We start from the raw sequence: 22778 nt of genomic DNA, 5'->3' as shown, positions 1-22778 counted from the left end.
CATAATATACAGAAAATAAAATGTATACAACACAACCTTGAAATCAGGGGACTCTGAGTGCAGCAGACTGCCCTCCGTAATGTGGGTGGGCCTCATCTGATTAGTGGAAGCCCTTGATAGAAGAAAGACGGACCTCCCCCAAGAAGAAAGGAGTTCTTCCAGCAGCCTGCCTTTGGACTCAAACTGCAGCTCTTTTCTGTATCTCTAGCCTGTAGGCCCCCCCATTAGATTCTGGGCTCACTAAGTCTCCACAGTCCTATGAGTCAATTCCTTAAAGTAAATCTCCTTCTGTATATACACACACACCCTGTTGGTTCTGCTTCTGCAGAGAACCCTGACTAACACAGATGCCTTTACTCTGAAGACTAACATGTATGTGAGTAGCTCCAGTTCTCCCCTTGTTCATTCTTTTTTATCGGAGAAAGTTCCCCCTTTTGGGGAAACTTGTGACGAAACCTTGAATGGCTGAGACTCGCTAGTGCCCGTGAAAACAAGAACGCGTGGAATGCCATGGCAGGTCTCTCTGCTTGATTGGGTGACGTGCCTTATAGGCCCACGAGCCATGGAAGCCAGGAGGCCACATTGTTCCCAATGTGGAGCTAGACGAATTCACTATCAAACGCTGGTTTGAAGCAAAGCGAGGGTGCGTTTTGCCTTGTGCGTGACGCCGCCTTCCTGGGAAGTACCTCGGTGACTGAGGTGGGGATTGGCAGGATGACTCTGCAGCTCCCGTGCCTGTCTGTGCAGGTAGATAGTGTGCCTTAGTGTTGATTATGCGTTGCATCCTTTCCCAGAGATCTGGGCGGCCATGTCCAGCTTTGCTGACACAACTGCAGTGATGGGAGAGGTCCTCACTAATCAATTTATGTTGGCATTCAAGTAATTCTTGACCGGAGTACCCAGCGTATCGCTCATGATAGGCAAGTGCGGACTCACTCACTAATGTAAACTAGGCTTCCAGCCACCATAGCACCCTAAAAGGCAACAGTAGTTAAGAGGGGAAGACGTCCTTCAAACAGCGTTCAGGCAACACCCATCTCCTCCAGTGGACACTTTTCCCTCTCAGAGCTGTCAGCGTGTTTAATGACGATGAAGGTACGTGATTCAGCAATTCCTTAATGACAGCCACGGTGATAAAGGGTTGGATCTGGGTCTGTATGTACAGCTTACTCAAATCCATACTTGCCCTTCATCTAGACAGTTGCTGTAATAGGAACCATGAAATTGGGCCTTTCAGTCATTCGGGAGTGAGGTGCCTTGTAGGCAGCCCCATGCACCGCCCCCCCCCCCCCCCCCCCCCCCCCCCCCGCTTAACTTCAAAGCCATCTTCCCTCCAGGCTGGTTCAGGCGATATCTTTTGCGTTCCAGTTTCACCAAAGGAGGGTGACACTGGCACACAGGTGTAGGTGAATGCAAAAGCTCCGAGGAGATTTGGGTGGAGGAGAGAAGGCGGAGAGGAGATGGGACGTCTCCTTTAAAACTTGCTACCCCCGAGGAACGTAAGTCCTGGGGCCAAATGCTGTTGGGCTGGGAAGGGCTGTAAGAACCCTGCTAGTCATTCTGGTCTGAGCCTGTAGTCTCTGGCAACAGGGCTATTGATGTGATGCCGCCACCTTCCCGAGATGGTCAGTGACCTCTTTGTGGCTGGGGATAAGTGGAATATCGCCTACCATGTCAGTAAACAAAGGATGTCACAGTCATCAGCGATTGCAACCACAGCCAACGGGGGAGCTGCTGAGCCCTGAGGGAACTCAGGAAGGAAAGAATGCCTGCCATCTAGCCGCCATCAGACTGCTGCCACTCCCTACCATGAGCCCTGAGGAAACTCAGGATGGGAACACACAGGATACTGGCCCCAGATAGCTGAGATGCATATCAAAGGAATGATTTCAGGGAGCCCAGACTCTTGCATCTTCCCATACACAGAAAAGAGCTAAGTTAAATTCCTTAACTTGGGATATCTGGTTTTCTTTAATTAACAATAATCTTTTGACGTTCCTGACTACCTGCCCTTTGTTGCAAAACTTCTGTATAACCTGGCTCCCCCCTCGCTTCCTGGGAGAAGTTCTCTCAGGGTTACCTGAGATGCTGCCTCCCGGGCTTGAAGTCCTAAACTTTCCCGCCAAACAAAACATAACTCTCAACTTTTAGGGTGTGAATATTTTTTTAAGTCAACAGATGATTTCTTAGCCTTTCAGGAGTCGGGGGAGGCCTGGACGCAGTGTAATGAACACTTGCCGTGTTCCTGTTACAGAGAACGCCCGAGTAGCGGTTAGTGTACACAGCATAATGGCATCTCCTCTGCCTTTCCCTCACAAAAGAGGGGTGTGGCGTCTAAATCCATCACTGGGGGATGGGGGCAAATTTCTTTTGGGGGGGGCTGTGCCACGTGGCTTGCAGGATCTTAGTTCCTTAACCAGGGATTGAACCTGGGTCCGGGGCAGTGAAAACGAGGAGTCCTAACCACTGGACCGCCAGGGAATTCCCCCAAAGTTTTTCTAATGTTTGATTTTTATTTGTGCTTGCAATTTATCGAAGTGGAATGTGGAATTGCTGTTGCCTGATGAAGGAGAGGACAGAAGCACACGGATCATCAGGAGTTGTAAGAAATTTATTGGAAAAAAGGGAAGGCAGCTCCCTCTTCCCCATCAGTGGGTGTCTACAGGCCTAAAGGTGCAGAAATGATGAAAGGCGGGGCAGTGGTCGTAGAGGATGCTTTTCTAAGTGACATGTAAATAGACCACGTGATTGTGCTGGAGTGAAGAATGGACACCCGGGAGCCCTACTATTAGGCCTACAGAGTGAAATAGGAATAGCTTTATGGTCCCAGCGAAGGTTCTCAAATGCTGAGGTTATCCAACCCACAACCCACTGCCTCCGGCCCAGGGAGGAGAAAGGGCAGCGGTTCTGGCCTCTGCAGATGGGCAGGCAGCTGAGACCGCTGAATCAGGGGTGAACTTCTGCTGGGACAGAGGGAGGCCTGAAGCTGTGTCATCTCGTCATCAGGTGTCCTTAGTCTCACGTGGACCCCCTGCATCCCTCCTGTGTAGATCTGCTGATGAAACAAAGTGGCAGTGAAACAGGTCACAGCCTAGTCAGCATCCCCCAGTCCCATCCTGGACAGGCTTTGTGGCTCAGCCTGTCTGCCCTTCTGACCTTCATACTTTCTGAACTTCTTCTAAAAGGAGACACAAGACTCATATTGGTCTGAAGGACGTACGCCTCGAAAAAACCTTCTTTTATTCAAACAACAGTTACAAGTACTTCACTTGGCTTCTGGGTCCCCTCTGCCCATGCTCCAGCCCAAAGTCAACGGATGCAGCACTTGGCTTTTTTGCCGTAACAGGTGCCTTCAATCTTTTGGAAGAGCGGGCAGGAGGAGAAGTTGCAGGTCCCCCCTTTCTTGACACATATGTAGTGGTCGGACCTCTGGCCGAAACCCGTAAGCAGGTTAACACCTATGAGAAGGGAAAGAGAGCACTTCAGACTCCGGGCTTGCAGCCACAGGGACTTCAGAACACTCGGTGAAAGCAGAACAGACAACCCTTTGCAGAGCACGTCACAGGGGTTTCCCTTCCAAGAGCTTTGCACTCAGTTGATCTGTGAGGCTGCTCATGAAATAAGGCATCTAAAGAGACCCCTCTGTCCGAGGTCTGTGCCAGCTGTGGCCAAACAGTGGGCAGCCAGAGATGAACAGCAGGGTTCTGAGCGGGCTTTCTCCTGCCCAGGGAGCTTTGGTGTACAGGGAATTCACGTTAGTACCCAGATAGGTATTCGACCACTTTGTACTGTTGCCATCCTCTGTTTCAGAAATGCAGAAGCATCTTTCGAATTCCAGGAGCATTTCTGAACTTTCCTTTTACTCCTGTGCTGTTTAGTTACATCATTCCCTCCAGCTTGAATCCCTGCCCACCCCCCACCCCCACCCCCATCACCGTGTCTGCTGCAATCTATGATCCTTTAATGTCAGGTTAAAATTATAGCTACTCTATAAAGCTTTCATCATTTTCCCAGTTGGAATTTATTTTGTCTTCCTCCCCGTCACAGAATCTCATAATTTGAAGACCTCTAGACTCGTCTTCCACTGTATCCAGCAGAAAAAGCTGCCCTCTGATACCCCTGGCAAGCAGCTATCTAGCCATTATTTTGTGTCTCTCTGTTGCCAGGTGTTATGGCCTGAAACCCCCCCACAATGTTCCCCCCCCCATTCATAGTTGAAGCCCTAAGCCCCCGAGGACCTCAGAATGTGACTGTATTTGGAGATGGGGCCTTCAAAGAACTGATTGCGGTTAAAGGAGGTATATGGGTGATCACTAATCAATAGTGTCCTTGTAAGAAGAGGAAATTTGGACACACAAAGGGACACAAGTGATGTGTCAGCACAAAGAGGAAAGGCCGTGTGAGGACAGAAGGCGGCCCTCTGTCAGCCGAGGAGGGAGGCGTCAGGAGAAACCAAACCAACACCTTGATCTTGAACTTTTACCGCCCAGAACTACGAGAAACGAGCGTCTGTTGTTTACGCCGCCCACCCTGGAGCAGACACCCTGGGAGACAGGCTTCTAATCTCTGCCTGCCGGACACTTGGTTTTCATACTGATGGAAACTGTCCTCTCAGTAACTTCCAGCTAGTGGCGCTTTTCCTGCTTTATACAGGCAAGTCTAAGCACTCTTTCAGAAGGCTCTCCCATTTTCAGTCATTCTGCTGCCTTAAAAGTCTTCTTTTTCTCATTTTTCTCAGTGTCTAGTTTCCAGACACTTCACAACCCTGTTCATTCTCCTCTGGATGTGTTCAGTTCATGGATAGACTTCCTTAAGTTTGAGGCCTGGAATAAACACAAAATACTTTAGACGTGTCCCGTCTACCAAGAGCAAAAAGAGGCTTCATCTCATTTTGTTCACTACAGAGCTGTGCTGTGCAATGTGGTGGCCACCAGCTACGTGCGGTCACATATTTTAATTAATCGAAACTACATCACCCACATTGCAAGTGCTCGATGGCCACGTGTGGCTAGTGGTTACTGCACTGGAGCATGCAGCGGTAGAATATTTCCATCATCAGAGAACATCTCATTGGACTGTGTTGCCATGGAGATGGAAGGGCATTGAGAGACACGCTGGTCCCACCGTCCGAGGGAAGCATCTTAGGCCAAGGCCACACAGTTGCTCACACAAAACACAGTCTCCTGACCTCCAGCCTGTATTCTTTCTGTACATTGTATTGGTTCCCGCCAAGGCTGTTCAAGATTGTTCCAGGTTTTAAAAGCCTCACCACAATATCGACCTCCAGTAAGATCATAGTCAACTAGACTCTCTCAATCTCCAGTTCCAGCTTTTGTTGCTCTTCATTGGAAGATGTCAGAGCTGGAAAGATACTCAGTCCAACCCCTGCTGCAAGATTGAACCCTTCCTTCAGTACGCCCTCCAAGTGATCGTTATTAGGAAGATGGATCAAGCTACTGAATGTGAAAGCCCTTTGAAATCAGAAGGTCTACACTTTCTTTTTCTTGTTGTTGTTGGTATGTGTGTGTGTGTGTATTTATACCAACATTTAAATATATGTATGTTTAATGTTATATTTACCCTTCCTTTTGTTGGGTAAACAGAGGAGACCCAAATACAACCAACTGTGGCTTTTTAGAGCCCAGATGGACCTCAGAGCTCAACTACTTCCACCTCTCTGTGATTCTCTCCCTAGATGAAGACGCTGAGGTCTGGCGATGCCCCCCAGGGCATGCAGTTGGCCACAGCCAGAGCCAGGACCAGAGGTAGATCCCATGACCCCCACCAGTTCTCACTCCACCTCTCTGCTAGTGAATTATGGTGTCACCACGCTCAGCGGGAACTCATTTCTGGCGTTATCTTTCAGGATCTAGTACGTTATCGGACCCCAAAGAAATAGCAACATATTTAATGTCAGGGTACTTTGGTTACATTCCTTGTTCTAGAATGAATTTGTGTGATTTTTAGCAAAGCACTCAAACTTTCTGAGCCCCAGCTTCTCAAATTTAAAATTGAGGAGACTAGATTATGTGATCTCATCCATTTCTAAGATTCTGAAGCTGGTCATCTTTCCTTTGGTGGGGAACTAACACGTTTATGGTTCCATTTAATCCTCCAAGGAATGTATCACTTTTTCCTAACTTACAGACAGGGAAACTGAGGCCCAGGGAGATTCAATGTTCCCATAATCTAATCAGCCAATGATTATATTATCTTAATAGATGCAGAAAGATATTGGGAAAAAAATCAACATTGATTCATGATTAAAAAAAAAAAGCTCCTAGCAAATAAGAAACTGGAGGAAACTTCCCTAATCTGATAAAGAGTACCTACAGAAGCCTACAACATACAGTACACTTAATGGTCAAGTATTGAAAACATTCCATGAGATTGGCAATCAGACCAGCATAACTGCTATTGTCATTACCATTCCACATTGTACTTGAAGTACTGGCCAGGGGGATAAGAGAAAAAAAAAAAAAAAAAGGTACAAGGGTTGGAAAGGAAGAAATAAAATTGTCTCTATTTGCAGACATTATGATTATATGTAGGCAATCCAAAAGGAATGAACAGGCACATTTAGCAAATTTTCTGAGATCAACATACAAAAAAGAAAAAATGAATGTTACTTCTGTATATTAGCAACCAACAGAAAAAAGGAGATAAAATAAAAACACCATATAGAAGAGCATAAAATATGCCTAGTTATAAATCTAAGAAATTATGTGCAATACCTCTATCTATAAAGAATACAGTATTTTTTGAATTTAAAGAGGCCCTAAATAAGTAGAAATACTATGTTTAAGCATTGGAGGATTAATTATTTTTAAAATGTTAATTTTCCCCAAAGTAAGCTGCAGATTTAACCCAATACCATAAAATCCCAAGAGATTTCTTTCAGTGAAACTTGATGAGCTGATTCTAAAACATATATGGAAATTCCAAGGACCAAGAATAGCCAAGACGCTCATAGAAGAGAAGGCGGGAGAATTTGCTTTACTGGATTTTGAGACTAATTACAGAGCCACTGTAATTGGACAGTGTGGTGAGGATACGAGGGCAGACAAATACAGAAGCAGGACAGCAGAAAGAGATACATGCATATGTGGAGAGTTGAAGTAGAACAACAGTGGCTCCACAGAACAGTGGAGAAAAATGGTCTTCTCAGTGGGTGGTTCTGGGACAATTGGATATTCATAGTGGAAAAAAAAACCCTTTACTCTTAGCTCGGACCATACGTGCACACTAAAAACCACTGCCAGATGGTTAGAAGCCTAAATGTAAAAGGAAAAACAGTAAAAGCCCCCAGAAAACGCCACTGAACACTTTCTTTGTGCCTTTGGGGTAAAAAAAGATTTCTTAAGGTACAAAAACGCTAACCCTGAAGGAAAAGATATGACACGTTTAACCACATTAAAATAATGTGGAAAACCTCTGCTTAAGGAAAGTTTCCATTCAGAGAGTGAAAAATTAAGGCACAAGGTAGGAGAAGATATTTCTAATACTTACAACCAACAAAGAGCTTCTATGCAGAATATATAAAGAGCTACTACAAATCATTGAGAAAAGACAGATAATCTGATAGAACATATGGGCAGAAGACAAACAGGTACTTCACAAAAGATATCCAAGTGGCCAGTAATTATACACAAAAGTACTCAACTTATTATTTATCAGGGAAATGCAAATTAAATTGCCAATGCTATGCTACTCCCCTCACCAGACGGCTAAAATTTTAAAATGATTGACATTATCAAGCGTTGACATAGATATGGAAGAACAGGCACTTTCATTCATTGGTTGTAGGAGCGTAAGTTGATATATACGCTTTTGGAGAACAGTTTGGCATTATTCATTAAAATTCAGTAGTATAAGCACATGCTACGACCCAGCAATGCCACCACCTCTTGACACGTAGTCAGTTGAAATGTATGCGCAAACCAAGCTATATTATTCAGCATGAATGTTAACATGGTAAAACTATAAGAAATATGGGAAGTTATGACCATAAAAGTCAAGTGATGATTGCTTTTGGGGGAAAGAGGGATTTGTGACCGAGAAGCCTGGAGGAGAGCCTCTTAGGTGCTGGCCAAGTTCTAGTTCTTGGCTCACACTGTGGTTACAGGAGTGCTTGTTTTATAATAATTCATTAAATTATGCATTTGAGTTTTATGTACTTTTCTGGATACATGTTATATTTTACAATTAAAACAATACGAGTTGCTTTTGAAAAGGTCTTCCGTGTATTCCTAGCACTGTGGGCCTCCTGTGCTATGTGCTGTGTACACCCTCTCCCATCATGCCTTGGTCCGTTTCTGTCCACTCCCCGGGCATGCAAGCTCCTTGGATAACTCACAGCCCCGCTCTTCTCCTCCCCTTTCCCAAGAATGATAGTACGTCTCTAGACTTGCGCTCATTCTTATCTTGGTCCTTATTCAGCTGGTCTGAGAAATACAGTCCAACACCTCATGTGGCGGCCTCTGGAGCGCCGTGAACCAGAGGAACATGGAAAAGAGGGAGCGCGCTTATAGGTAAGAATGAAGGATGAGGAGGGGTGAAGGGAGCAGGCCTGTTAGGAAAGCAGGCTTGTACCAGCTTCTATGCTTGCCGTGAAAAGAGAGACTCTCAAATACTACACAGTTATTAGGCCAATTATAGCTGGACTCTTAATAATCCCACCCAAGTGCAACTACAACACCAACTGTTTTTTAAGTCAACTGTAATAATAGGTGTTGGCTGAATGAAGGGCTGTTGTGATTAAGTAGCAGGAAATTAACTAGAAAATAAGTACCAGTGGGTCAGTCCCAGAAGAAAATGAGAGGAAGAATGTTCATGGCAGTGAACACAGCAGAGGCTTGACTGTTACAGAGTCATCAGGAAATAAATCTGCCTGAGGGGCATGGACAGCTGTCAGTGCTGCGGAGACGGGACACAGCCTGTGCAGGTCAGATGGTGGAGGTTCAAGGAAAAGGGCAGGTGAAAAAGTCTACAGAGAAGAAGATACATTGGAAACATGGGGGGATCTTTGGACTTTATATAAAAAAGCCACGAAAATAAAATTTCTTAAAGAGCCTTTCAGAGAGACAGGAGCGGGGAGCTCTGAGATTGGGCTTGTGGTCCTCAGGCCACGGGCAGTGGACCCTGTTCCCCGGCACTCTCCTCTGAAGTTGGATTGACAGTATACAGTTGGAGGTGCAAGTGAAGTTTTGGAACAATGTCAGAAGGGAAAATTGGGGAGCTTTTGACTAAAATATAAATTTCTTGTCCTAAAAGACCACCAGGCTAAAGCGGAGTGAGGTGCCGAAATGACAAGGGTTTTGGAGAAGAAGAGGCCTGAGCTCTACCCCTGCCGGGACCCCTACCCCCTGCCCTGGAGGACTGCACCGCATAAGCAGCAGAAAAGCACAGGCGTGGAGAAAGTCAGGAGCCAGAACAGGGTTGGCGGCACCCATGGATCTGAGATGTGAGAGGAGCAGACACAGACACAGGTCTGAGGATCCATAGGGTGAAATCCGGATTTGCCCGCGCTGGCCGTGGGGTCCCACACCTGTGGTGATGCATACACGGACTTGTCCGTGGGAAGTGACGTGAGACTGGTCGTCTCGGAATGTGGGCCTGGGCCAGTCAGCTGGGCTCTTTCCCCGGTCAGGACAAGGTGGCTGGTTGGCAGTGTGCCAGGGGAAGGGTTGCCCACGAGTGAGTGGGTTCCCTCCCATTGCGGACATTACAATAGAGGTCGCTTGTCCACTTAGGAGACGTGCTGGTGGCTCAGGCGGTCAGTGGAGGCCAGAGAGGGTCGGACTTCACCTCTGTGGATCTTTTCAAGATATCTGGGGAAGAAATCAAATATATACAAGGCACTCCTGCAAAACAAATAACAGAACTCCAAACCAAGTGAAAACTCAGGGCCCCTCTTCCACAGACGGGTCACCCATGACGTCCCTGTTCCTAGAAACGCTTGCCGGCCACTGATAACCAGCAGTGCCTCCTATTAAGGTCATGAAAGCTTTAAGTCACTTCCATCTAGATTATCCTTAGGATAAATTGATTTGCCGGTGACATATCCAGAGGTCTCTGGGAGGTGTGGGAAAAGAATATAGGAGCTCGAATCAGAGCTGGATTCGAGTCCTTGGTATTCGCGGGCTGAGTATTTGAAAAGTCAGCCTCTCTGAGATTCCCTGCAAAAACCATCTCTAACGTGGGGATAAGAGTTGTCCCTGCATGACAGATGCAGATGCTGGGGACACTTAGTGAGATGTTTTCGGAGTTGCTCGTGGCACTATGAAGTACCACAGCCGGTGCCGTGTGACCGGCGTTTCTGAGGATGACTCTGTTTCCCCCGCATTGCTAATCGGGTGCCTCTGTCGGGTCTGCTTCGTAGGAATCAGGGGCTTGTGTCTGAGGCACCGGGGAGTGTGTTTTTCTGGACGGGATCCGAGGCCGTAGCAGGCACATTCTTGGTGCTGTTGCCAGAGTTCTGCGAGGTGGAAAGAATTCGGGCCAGCAGGTCAGAGTGACACACTCTGCGACACTCAGGTGGGAGCAGGGCCAGGTGGAGATCCAGGGTCACAGGACGTTGGGCTGGGACTTGTTTTGCCTCATCCGTCACTTTAAAGGTGAGGAAACAGAAGCCCAGACTCCCGGGAATGCACATGGTATCCGTGTCCGGAGGGAAAGGAAAGAAGAGGACTGAGGATTGGGCCATGACTCTATCAGCGGCATTAATTTTGGTTAACTTGCTGATCACCTGGCAAAAGCGCAGCCGTGGGCCCTGTTTACAGGAAGACCGTCCTCACTGTCCCCCTGTATCTACTGTCCTCTCCTCTGATCAACCTCCACGCGGCAGCAAACCAGTCTCTTTTTTAAAAAAATTTATTTATTTATTTATTTTCGGCTGCATTGGGTCTTCGTTGCTGTGCGCGGGCTTTCTCTAGTTGCGGCGAGCGGGGCTACTCTTCATTGCGGTGCGTGGGCTTCTTACTGTGGTGGCTCCTCTTCTTGTGGAGCACGGGCTGTAGGTGAACAGGCTCAGTAGCTGTGACATGCAGGCTCAGTAGTTGTGGCTCGTGGGCTCTAGAGTGCAGGCTCAGTAGTTGTGGTGCACGGGCTCTAGAGCGCAGGCTCAGTAGCTGTGTCTTGTGGGCTCTAGAGTTCAGGCTCAGTAGTTGTGGCTCACAGGCTCTGGAGCACAGGCTCAGTAGTTGTGGCGCACAGGCTTAGTTGCTCTGTGACATGTGCGATCTTCCCGGACCAGGGCTCAAACCCGTATCTCCTGCATTGGCAGGCGGATTCTTAACCACCAGGGAAGCCCAGCAAACCGGTCTCTTAAAGAAGCCGTTTCTGATTCTGTCACTCGTGGGTTTAAAACCCCCTGGGGCTCACTCGCACCCAGATGCGTTTCCTGCTGCCTCAGCCCTCGCTGGATCTGCCCCCGCATCACCATCCTGGCTCCTCTCTGCTCCCTGGCACGCTCTGTGCCTTGAGTGGCCTGCAGTGTTGCAGCTGAGGGCCTGGGAGTCCCTGCTCTGCTACCAGTCATGTGACTTCATTATTGTTATTTACCCAGAAAATGGGAATAATGATTCTTCCTCCCCCACGGGGCCACTGGGAGGACTAAACTAAAAGCGAGAGCTATGGTTTTCTGTTTCTCTTCATCTCTAGGCTTTCACACCAGCTATCCTTTCCGTCTGCTTTGTCCTTGACTTCTCTCCTTTCACTGGTTTAGTTAATTCAGGGCTGCAAATCCAGCTGCCCACTGCAGCCGGGTGGGTAACACAAATCTGTGAAGTGGGCTGAGGTGGGGCATTAGGGACCGGTGGGGTCTGCAGTGACATGGGGAGGGAGTCCCGTCTGGAGGCACAGCCGCTGTTTAGTTGCAGCTCACTGTTGCCATGTAGGAATGTTGCCACATCTTTTGTGTTTTTAAGACAAGATAACACTTACACACTGCTGTATTTAAACTGGATAACCAACAAGGACCTACTCTGTAGTACAGGGAACTCTGCTCAATATTATGTAACAACCTAAATGGGAAAAGAATTTGAAAAAGAATAGATACATGTATATGTATAACTGAATCACCTTGCTGTACACCTGAAACTAACACAACATTGTTAATCAACTATATTCCAATATAAAATTAAAAGTTTTAAAACTTTTCTAAATTTTAAAAAAGAGAAGATAAAAATCAGATTTTCTTTTCTTTTTTGTTTTTTTTTTGGTGGCATATCCTGACTTTTAAATGTTGGGAGGAAATTAAAAGAAATATTTCTTTGAAAGTATCATGAACACCAAAATGACTTACAATTTTCCGTCCCTTAGCTTCCTCAAGGCCAGGTCAGCTCTCACTGTCATGTGTTCTCCTAGCGTCCTGCACTTAACAGCATTTCACAACACGGTTGCCATTAGTTAAGTAATTATGTAATCGGTTTTCTCGTCCCGCTCTGTTTCTGGAATGTGTAGAGATGAGACCCAGGGCTGTGTTTCCTGGCGCATCCCCTGTTCCTGGGCAACACCTGCCCACAGCAGCTCTTAACCAAACACTCCTTGAATCAGTGAGGGAACAACGTCAACCTGTCTTGATTTCTCAACACCTCGGCTGGGGTCCCATCCAGCTGATGCAGGGACCTGGGTCGCCTTGTCATTGTGACATCATTCTGCATTCACAGAAAGACCATTTGAATAAGATACAAGTGGGCAACCCGTATTTTTTTTTTTCTGACAGAGATGAAAACTGCTAAAGGGAACGTCAAGTCTTAGGATCTCCTGTAGTGACCACAGAACACTGGTTCCCCCGGGTCACGTGGGCCTCGATTTCCCCACCTGTGAAATGACCAGGTCTAAGGGCTCTTCCAGAAAAGGAGTGAACTGACCCGCGCGGGGGCTCAGCGTTGCTGAGCAGCCCCCGCTCCCTCCCTGCAGTGACCCCGCAACTGTGCGGCCCACGGGCAGGGTGGGTATGGTAGGGGCAGCTGCAGCAGCTGCGACAACCCCTGCACAGCAGTGAGGACGCAATGACCAGAAGCGCAACCGGTGCCTGAGGGTAAAGCAGAGACCTGCGCTGTGGCCCCGGGGGACTCAGGCTGGGGGCACCTGTGTGTTCCAACGCGGAAGACACCTGGGGCTCTTTCCACCCAGATAACAGCATCCAGACAGCACGACATCCCCCAGAAAACACTCGTGTCGAGTTTGCCCTTGCCTGTGGCCCTCTTTTAAGATGCAAACGTCTTGGGACAGTAGAGGCACTGCAGAGGTGGTGCTTGCCGTGCAAGGACCTCGGCCGCTCGCAGCCTCCCAGCTTGAGCTGGGAGGTGGAGGGTGGGTGCTAATCTTGCCTTTCTAGAAGACGAGCTGGGGTCAGCAACTGGTCCTGAGGGCCCCGGTCCCCATCCTGGGAATCCATTCACTGATAGTTCTGTCCAGACAGGGCCTGCCTGGCGTCGGAGGACAGCGTCTTAGCTGATCCCGCGTGCACTAAGTGCTGCACGATGTTAGCTGATGATTCAGGAGTGATTAGTAAGTTTATCTGCTCCTGCACATACCCTTGGGGACACTTTCATTTTCTGAACTCTGCATGAGATGCTCATAATCATATTTACATGTCATAGACTGAAAAGAGCTCTTCACGTTAACAGAGTGACTTTCAAACATTTTGAGTGTACCTGAGCTGCAGTAAGAGATTTTGCACGGCTACTCAGTACGAACACACATGCAATGAGATGAGTGTGATAAAACAGAGGAGACACTGACTGCGTGGCATGCACTGGTATTTTCTATTCTTTTGAGAAAACAAGGTTGCAACTCACTAAATTAATTTCTCCACCTCTCTTATGCATTCCACCTGGAAACCTTAAAACTCTGCATTGGAATACCTCTGAACCCAGTTGTCCGAGGGGAACACTGAGGCACCCCTGGAGCAAATTAGGCACGTCTGCACACTAAAATGATGGCCTGGAGAAAAGCACAAGTGGGTCTTTCAGAGAATTCCAGAGCTCTAACACTATTAGAGCCACCTGCCACAGCGCGCTCAACTCGCAGATGCGGAAACTAAAACCCAGAATGTGAGACTCGCTCAAGATCACTTAGTGAGCGAGCGACGGGGCTGGGGTAAAATGTGTCCCGATTCTGCCAGAAGAGTCTCACCTTCTCTTACGTCAGGGGCACTGCTGCCTTGACCCAGGGGAGCTGGGCCTGCCACAGAGCTCCCCTGCTCTGCACTGGGGAATGGCCCACCCTGGAGGATGTGAACCGATTTCTCAAGGAAGGTGGATCTGACTGCCTGCACACAGGTGAGTCAAGGATTCCAGCTGAGCTGGTCTTGTGGGCGGGGCGGGAAGCATCTGCTTGCAGCAGGCCACCTGGGAGAGCCCACCCCGGGACCTGGAGAGAGATGGCGTGGCAGCCTGCACCTCTCGGCTGCCTCGCACCCTGACCTCTCAGGGTGAGCAGACGTTCTGCAGATGGAATAGGTGATCCCCTTCCCCATAGGATACTTTCAGGATGCCCGAGACAAAGACAGGGCTGGGAGGTGCTGGGAGCTGCCTGGCGCGGGCCTCACATCCCTGCCAAGTGCAGAGGGAAGGGAGCCCTAAGGGACAGACAGAGAGACGGGAGTCTGGCCCTCCTGCAGCTCGGCTGCCCTCAGGCACCTGGGAGAATCGTCCTGGGGATGCTCCAGGCAGGCGCGCTTGCCCCTAGCGGCCGGGATGGCCCGGTAGACTTCTGCCCACAGCCTTCTGTCCCCAGCAGGCCGCTCAGCCTCGAGGATGCCTTCCTGCTGATCTGTCCTGGGGACACAGAGGCCGCTGTTCTTAGACTCAGCCCCAAGTCCCAGCCCCGGGGCTGGCGCTGCAGCAGGTCCCCAGCTCACCTGTGGCCAGCTGTGAAAAGAGGAGGCCGAGAGTCAGCAGCAGCAGGTAGAGGACCCTCATGGTGGTGGCAGGTGGCCCGGATCCCCGGGGAGGGCAGAGGCTTCTTGGAGGCTGAGCCCTCAGAGGCTTCCAGCGGCTGCAGTGTCACTGTATTTATAGGGCTAGAGGATTGCGCAATCGCACAGACTGATGTGAAGGGTGGTGTCGCAATCCTTAGAGTGAAATGCTAAGAAATAACCCTTTACGGCAAGCCCTGAGTCAGCCGGGAGTCACGTGGACACACTTTTCTCTGTCTGGCTGCAGCTGGACCCAGCTCTCGGCCTGCAGGCGTGGAGGCAGTCCTCCGGTTCTGTTTTGAGTCTCAGCTGGGCAGTTCAGCTGCCGTTCCCAGAACAGGAGCTCCTGCTAGAACCCCTGTCTCTGGGATGGCTCAGGGAGCCCCGAGAGGCGGCCCCGGGGAGGCACTGAGCCTGGTGGCTGCCCGGCTGCCATCCGGTGTCAGGCCCTTTAGCTGATGAGACCCCAGACTTCACCCTCTTCCCTTAGAAAAGCCGAGCCCGTTCTTTTAACCTTTAGGGATGGAATTTTCCTCAGGCCCAAGGTTGACTAATACTAGCCTTTTGAGCTTCTGTTGTTTTTAAAATTAAGATATCTCTGAAATCCTTTTTAATCTATGGGCCTCTTATATCACTGAAATTTATTTTTTTTTTATCAAGACAATTTTTTTAGAGCAGTTTTAAGTGCACAGCAAAATTGAGGGGAAGGTACAGAGAGGTCCCATAAACCCCCAGCCCTGCCCATGCATAGACTCCCCCGCTAGCTACAGCCCTCACCAGATGGTATGTGTGTTACAGTAACGAACCTCCGCCGACACGTCATTGTCACCCGAAGTCTGGAGTTGACATTCGGGTTCACTCTTGGTGTTATACATCCTGTGGGTTTGGACAAATGGACAGTGACAGGTAGCCATCATTATAGCGTCCTACAGAATAGCTCCACTGGCCTAAACACCCTCCGTGCTGTCTCTTCATTCCTCCCGTGTGTGCTCAGCTGCTGACAACCACTGATCCTTTTACTGCCTCTACTGTTTTGCCTCTTCCAGAGCGTCATATAGTTGGAAGCACACAGCATGTAGCCTTTTCAGGTTGGCCTCCTTCACATAAACATATGCATTTACATTTCCTCGAGGTCTTTTCATGGCTCGATAACTCATGTCTTTTACTATTCCATTGTAGATGTAATATAGTTTATTTATCAAGTCACCTACATAGGGACATCTTGGTGGCTTCCAAGTTTGGGCAGTTATGAATCCAGCTGCTATAAACATTTGTGTGCAAGTTTTTGTCTGGGCATAAGTTTTCGGTTCCTTTGGATAACTACCAAGGAGTGCGATGGCTAGATCGTATGGTAAGGGTATGTTTAGTTTTGTAAGAAACTGTCTGTCTTTCGAAGTGGCTGCACCATTTTGCATTCTCAGCAGCAGTGACGAGAGTTCCTGTTGTTCGACATCCTCACTGGCATTTTTTTTTTTTTTTTTGGCGGTACGCGGGCCTCTCACTGTTGTGGCCTCTCCCGTTGCGGAGCACAGGCCCCGGACGCGCAGGCTCAGCGGCCATGGCTCACGGGCCCAGCCGCTCCGCGGCATGTGGGATCTTCCGAGACCGGGGCACGAACCCGCGTCCCCTGCATCGGCAGGCGGACTCTCAACCACTGCGCCACCAGGGAAGCCCCTCACTGGCATTTGGTGTTGTCTGTGGTCTGTACCTTGGCCATTCAGAAACATGTGTAGTGGTATCTCATTGTTCTAATCTGCATTTCCCTGATGACGTATGAAACGGAGCATCTTTTCATATCCAGCCTTTCTTTCTCCCAAGAAATGTGTTTCCAGGAAGCTTCCAACTGTGGCTTCTCCCAGAAGGCGAATCCCTAATGTGGCCCCTTGGAGTCAGGAGGTCCGGGGTCCAGACTGGGCTGAGTCTTCCTGAGCTGCCTGGATTGAAACTTATTCTTTCAACTGTCAAACTGGGATGTTGTGTTAGCTAATCTCTAAGCAGCTCTCAAGTTCTCATCAATTCTAAAGATTTAAAAAATATTTTCTTTATCGTTAATTTTCATTGTAATTCTGTCGGCAACTTTCCTGATGTCTCTGTCAGGGTTCTTATTTGCAGGCACGAGAAGCAGCTCTGGCTGACTGAGCAAGAGAGGAGTTTGTTAAGAGGATGTGGGGTAGGGCTTCCCTGGTGGCGCAGTGGTTGAGAGTCCGCCTGCCGATACAGGGGACGCAGGTTCGTGCCCCCGTCCGGGAAGATCCCACATGCCGCGGAATGGCTGGGCCCGTGAGCCATGGCCGCTGAGCCTGCGCGTCCAGAGCCTGTGCTCCGCAACGGGAGGGGCCACAACAGTGAGAGGCCCACGTACTGCAAAAAAAAAAAAAAAAAGAGGATATGGGGTAGCTCACAGAATCACTGGGTGCCTGAAGAACCTGGCTTATAAGCTCTGCTTCCAGAAACAGTGTCCAACCTCCTGCAAGGGACTGGTCCGAGGAGGACACTGTGCTGCAGCCACTGCGCGTGAGACAGAGGAGCTTGACTTTGCAGCTGCTGCTGCCGCGAGCAGAGCGCCATCTGTACCACAACGCCACGCGCCTTGCGGACACTTCCACTGCACCCCTACCAGTGAGAGACAGAGACGGAGGGAGGGAGGGAGGCTGGGGGGAGAGAAACAGAGAGAGACAGAGAAAGAAAGAAAAGGAAAGAGAAAAAGAGAGATCAAGGCAGAGAGAAATGGAGAAAGTTAGAGGGAACTAAAAAGAGAGAGAAATAACAAGAGATAACAAAGACAGAGGCAGAGAAATAAAATGAGAGAAATAAAGAAATAGAGAAGCACACGTACAGAGACAGAGAGAAGGAAGCACAGGATCAGGTCTCCTCTTCCCCGCCCTTTTCACCTTGAGCCCCACCTTTGACGCCACTGTACCACCTGCCTGGGTCTGAGTCCCACTTGCCAGGTCTGGGTGGCAGAACCTTGGGCATAGGACCAGCCGCAGGAGAGCCTGGGAAAGCAAGAATGTGGCATATTCAGCAGCTTCGGAGGGTCCTTTCAGCCTCCTGCTAAGCTCCGACAGTGAAGAATTCCCCAAACGCTCAAAGGGGTGAAGCCGTCACGTGGACAAAAGAAATGCAAGCGTTCATCACACTCAAACTCATTCATTCTTTCATTCACTGATTCAAGTGTATGTATTCGGTTCCCATTACATACCAGGCGATCTTTAGGGGCTTGGGGTGCAGTGAGGAACAAGCTTTCTAGTGGTTTCCTGCAAAAGTCTAGTTGGGGAGACAGATGAGGGGACAGACGGTTGCCGTGACGCTTTCTAGGCGCTCTGATGGGTGGCATGTGGGGACCACGGGCCAAGGCCAGTATCTGAGGCAGTGTATGTGAGTTGAGGCTTTCAGTGTCATCTGAACAGTTTTGGTTTTCTCCTTAAGCAGTAGGGAGGCCATGGACGACCTGAATCAGAGGAAACACATGAGCCAGTTGCTGGTTTAGAAAACGTCTCAGGCAAGTGTGGAAGTGGATGGAGAGGGGCAGGATTGGACTCGGCAAGACAAGGGAAGAGCTGGTGCAGGGTCTTAGCTAAGGTCGTGAAGGGGAGATGAAAGGACACGTGGATTCAGGGGACGTTAAGAAGCAGAAGTCCAGCAGACACGGAAGGAGACAGAATGAGCGAGTTCTGGCTCGGTGTAGGTAAAAGGTGGTGTCACGGACTGAGGCAGGATAAACAGGAAGAGGAGGTGATTCAGGGAAATGATGGTGAGTTGCAGATACGTTTGCACGGAAAGAGTGCCTCACGTTGGGCTCCCCTAGGAGAGTGTGAACCGAGAATTTGAGTGAACATGGGGACTTGGGAGACGTAAAGGATGAGGTGAGGGGAGAGTTGGTGTGAAGAAGAGGAAGCAGATAGAAGTGTGTTATTAAGGCCACCGTTGACCACAGGAGCTTTGTACCCCCAATGCCTCTTACTCCGTGGTTAAAACTGCTCTTAGCGGGATGCTAATTCCTAGGCGTCGTGACCCCAACATTCAGAAGGATAAGGGGCGAGCTGCCTGGGGCCAAGAGGCAGGGGCTGACTTTTGGAAGGCAGTGATTTGCGTGGAGTTTGGGGGAACGGGAGCCCCAGAAGGGTCTGCTGCTACGAGATGCGCGGGTATCCGCATGGGGGTCTTGCTGGCATCACACCTATGGGCTTGGCTCTCTGCCGACAGAGTCGGAAGGTACACCTGGTTCCGAACTTATCAGCTTCTGTGGGTCACTTGAAGCCCTGGTAGTGAATGAAATCCTTAGGAAAATAAAGTTGTTTAAAAATCCCAGAGAACACTGACTTTCGAGGAAGGAGGGGAGAAAACCATGGACGAGGGGGTAGCAGTCAGGGGAGGGAACATCTTTAGAGGAGGGAGGGGCAACCTCTGTCAGAGGCAGAAAACTTCTCATGCAAAAAAGCGCCTGCTTCTCTGTTTCCACTCCGGCTCTGGGTTTGTCCTTTACTGCTGACACCGGAGGACTTCATCTCCACTCTTTCACTCTTGGTCCTGTCGTAACATTTGCTTTCGGTATTTTCCGCAGTCCTTCTATGCGGTTAGGACGGCGTGTCTGGGTGGCAGGTCTGCGTGGCCGTGTCCCCGCGTCCAGCAGCGGCCGGAAGCTCCGGCGGCCGGGTCCAAAGTGGATGTGATGAGGGGACGCCGCTCCAGGGAGCCTGAGGTCAGGGGAGGGGCCGCCCGGCGCCGGCCCTCCGCCTAGGCTGCAAAGGAGCCACAAGAAAAGTGACCGTTCCGTGTATTTGAAGGGGATGAGACGTCTCAGCCGCAGAATAAGGCGGAAACCTGGGCCCTTGGCTGTGTATTTGGGGGTGTGCTGGGGGCGGGGCGTGTGGTCGAATGGGGGTGTAGGAGGCTGGATTAAAGGGATTACGGCACAGAGTCTGTGTTTGCACGCGAGCCTCTAACCTTCGGTCTCCCTGTTCTCATCAGCATCAGGAAGCTCCAGGCTTCCACGTTCGAGATCACGGTTCCTGGGCAGGCCCGGCCCTCCTCGTTTCCCTCCCTGCTGTTCTCCGTTCAGAGCCGGCTGGGCCTGGCCCACACAGGCCAGGACAACCTCTTGGCTCGAGTTGCCCCATTTGTGAAGTAGGGAGATTCAGACAGCGCCCCCCAGGTCGGAGCAGCTGGCGTTTGTGGTGTTTGCACAGATCGCTGGAGGGACTGGCAGTGACCTTGCGTTGCGTTGAGCTCGTGAGAATAAAAACAGGTGCATTCTGACGGCTCACGGGAGCCAGGCCAGCCCACATGCCCTGCATGAATATTCAACCTGGATCACTCCTTATCAGAGTCACACTTGATTGCATTTCAACAATATTTATGACATCACAACAACAACTCCTGAGCACAGCAGGCGTGAAGAACGTGCTTTGCTCTTGGGGGGCTGGTCGCTCCTGTGGGTGAGCCATGCCCTTGTCCCCTGCCACCTCCTCTGAGAAGCCCTCCCTGACCTCCACCCCTTGTCCTAGAAGCGCCTGGTACTTCCGAGCTGCCCCATCGCACCTTCCTTCCCTGTCACAGTGACTGTCATGTCCTCTGCATGCTTGCTGTGAGGTTTGAGGGAGGGGCTGAGTGGGGATCCCCATCATCTCCACCCCCCAGGCTCTGGTGTCCGGCATAGATAACCAGTCGCCAGAGGAAATGAATGAAACGAGTGCTGCTGTGGACTGAAAGGTGTCCCCCAGAATTCCTGTGCTCAGGCCCTGTCTTTGGAGATGGGGCCTTTAAGGGGGAAATTACGGTTAAATGAAGTCACAAGGCCTGATCCCGTCGGACGGGTGGTCTTGCAAGAAGGGAAGAGCACCACGTCTCTCTGCCACATGAGCGCACGGGGAGAAGGCCGCCTCCAGAACCGTGAGGCATAAGCTTCTGTTGTTCGAGCACCCAGCCTGTGTGTTTTGTTACAGCAGCCATAGCTGACTGATACAAGTGTCCGCACTTTGGTTAACCCTTCGTTTCCTAGGACCTCACTCCTGGCAGCACCCCAACGTCCCGGCACCCAGATGATGTTCCCTCTCTAAACGTCACAGCCCGCATTTGTTTGCATCCTAATAGCGTGCCAGGATTTCAATCTAAGATGGAACCAGAGGATATAAAATGGAAAAGCTCACGCATGTGTCCTCAGAAAAAGAAAACTGAAGGACTGAGAAACAGAGCTCCCGTAAATGCCCCGTTTACAGAAAAGCGACAGTATTGGAGCAGGGACTTGGTCAAGGGCTGCCTCATATCAGCCTTGGAAAGTTTGCTTATGATTTCTGGAGGTCTGGAAAAGCAATGACCTGGGTTGGGCCGAACTGAGCTTTGCCTGCCTGGACTGGTTTGGTCTGCTCAGGGGACTTTCAGGACTGGTCCCTTTTTTAAAAATTGTTTTTATTTTAATAGACGCTAACTGGACTCTCCCCTGTTTACGTTTCCTGCCCGTAAATACAGACTGCTCCACAGCCTTAACGGACTCGCTTATGGCTCGCTACAGTTCACGTGTCCTGAACTGCAGTTCCTCCGCTATTCCCGAATAAGCTCATTTTTTGACAATTTTGAGCTTGCCTTGGTTCACCTCTTTTTGTGGGTCCATGATAGCTATTTTCATACTGTTCTACTGTGTCTGAAAACAGACTCAAGTTCTCTGTTTCCAGTTTGAGGCCACCTCTGAAGGGCCTGCGTTCCTTACTGCTTCTGGGGCAAGGCGATCATCAACACACTTTACCATAAAAGGCACGTGTCAGGCTCTTTTCAGGGAGAAACTTGAGATTTAAGCACATTTGTGTGGGGTAAAAGAAAAAGAAACGCTATGTGTGTGTGTGCACATTCGCAGTTGTAAATGCAGGGAGAAAAGTCCAGAGCCTAAGAAGAAAATCACCAAACGTTACCAGTATTTGCTTCTGGGAAAGGAAAGGGGGTTCCTACCTGTATTCCCGCTGTACATTTTCATTCTGATTACTCCACTGATGGATGTCACGTTTTGCTTTGAGGCTGCATGTGGCCCAGAATTTCCAGCACTTGCCCCTGTTCTCTAGCTGTCACCTGACCTTGATGACAGCTGGCGGGGTCGTCGTCCTTGGCTGGCTGGTCTCTAGGACACGTCTCCTCGCAGGCTGTGTGGCCCGCCGCTCCCCAGAGGCAGGAGCTGCCTGTGTCAGGTGTTGATCACACCTTCGGAGCATGAGACCTGGTCGGGGGGCGGTGGGACAGGGGCCTGATGGCAGCACCTGCCTTGGGCCCTACCTGCTGAAGATCGAACCCGACTCCGTGGGGCTGAGCTCGTTTCAGGCCCACCTTGGGGACCCTTCTGGAGTCGGTCTCAGCTGTGGATGCTAGAGCTGGCTAGCCTGATGGGCAGAGCCGGACGGAGCCCCCGACCCCAGGCCAGGTTCGCCACGGGGCCTCCCACCCTTGCACCTGCAGCGAACCACGAGGGGTCTGGAGGGGAGCTGGATCAGACCCCGAGTCAGACGGACTGGATTTCAGTTCTGTACCTCCACCTAGAGGCCGGGCCAACCGGACATGGCATTTAGCTGCCCTTCTGCGCCGCAGGAAAGATAGACCAGAGGGTTGTGTGGCTTTAACACGTTTGTGCCTAGAAAGTAGTTGACAGGCGGGAGGGTTTAGTAAGTGCTGTTCTTACAGCTCCTGTTTCTGTTCTTTCTAACATAATGAAGCATCGTTATCCCCACTTGCCTGGATGACACACCTGGACGGGCAGAGAGTAAGAAACAGCTCATGGGCAGTAGGTCCTGGATCGAACCCAGAGCATCGGTGTAGCACAGCCGTCCTGACTGAACTGAGGCCCCAGGCAGAAGCTGAGAGTGCTGAGAGT

The 22778-nt window shown here is 50.0% G+C and overlaps 1 protein-coding gene and 1 long non-coding RNA gene across 4 annotated transcripts in view; one reads left to right on the top strand and one right to left on the bottom strand.

Moving 5' to 3' along the window:
• The window catches only part of LOC137216226 (uncharacterized), a 154648-nt gene that overhangs the window by 106802 nt on the left and 25068 nt on the right, over positions 1–22778 (top strand). The window lies entirely within an intron of this gene.
• Positions 3203–15025, bottom strand: DEFB1 (defensin beta 1). 3 transcript variants are annotated; one of them, XM_067721510.1, is made up of 3 exons: positions 14870–15013; positions 9548–9830; positions 3203–3458 (listed from the first exon to the last, which is right to left on the bottom strand). In XM_067721510.1, exons 2-3 carry the CDS (start codon positions 9723–9725, stop codon positions 3310–3312), a joined length of 327 nt encoding a protein of 108 aa, XP_067577611.1. In that variant the 5' UTR covers positions 9726–9830; positions 14870–15013; the 3' UTR covers positions 3203–3309. The 3 variants fall into 3 exon arrangements, with proteins under 3 accessions (XP_067577611.1, XP_067577612.1, XP_067577613.1); XM_067721511.1 differs by lacking the exon at positions 14870–15013 and adding an exon at positions 12305–12652; XM_067721512.1 differs by lacking the exon at positions 9548–9830 and having other exon boundaries at positions 14870–15025.

This window comes from Pseudorca crassidens, chromosome 21 (assembly GCF_039906515.1).
Source record: "Pseudorca crassidens isolate mPseCra1 chromosome 21, mPseCra1.hap1, whole genome shotgun sequence".
Classification (NCBI taxonomy): domain Eukaryota; kingdom Metazoa; phylum Chordata; class Mammalia; order Artiodactyla; family Delphinidae; genus Pseudorca; species Pseudorca crassidens.
The sequence above is the reverse complement of the archived record's forward strand: the minus strand, read 5'-3'. Positions and strand labels throughout refer to the sequence as shown.

Excerpts from the sequence above, each read along its gene's own strand:
- DEFB1 (XM_067721510.1), bottom strand. The coding sequence starts at position 9,725 with ATGTCCGCAATGGGAGGGAACCCACTCACTCGTGGGCAACCCTTCCCC. Across the intron at positions 3,459-9,547 it reads CCGTGTATGCATCACCACAG|GTGTTAACCTGCTTACGGGT; the intron begins GTGTGGGACCCC and ends CCCTTCTCATAG.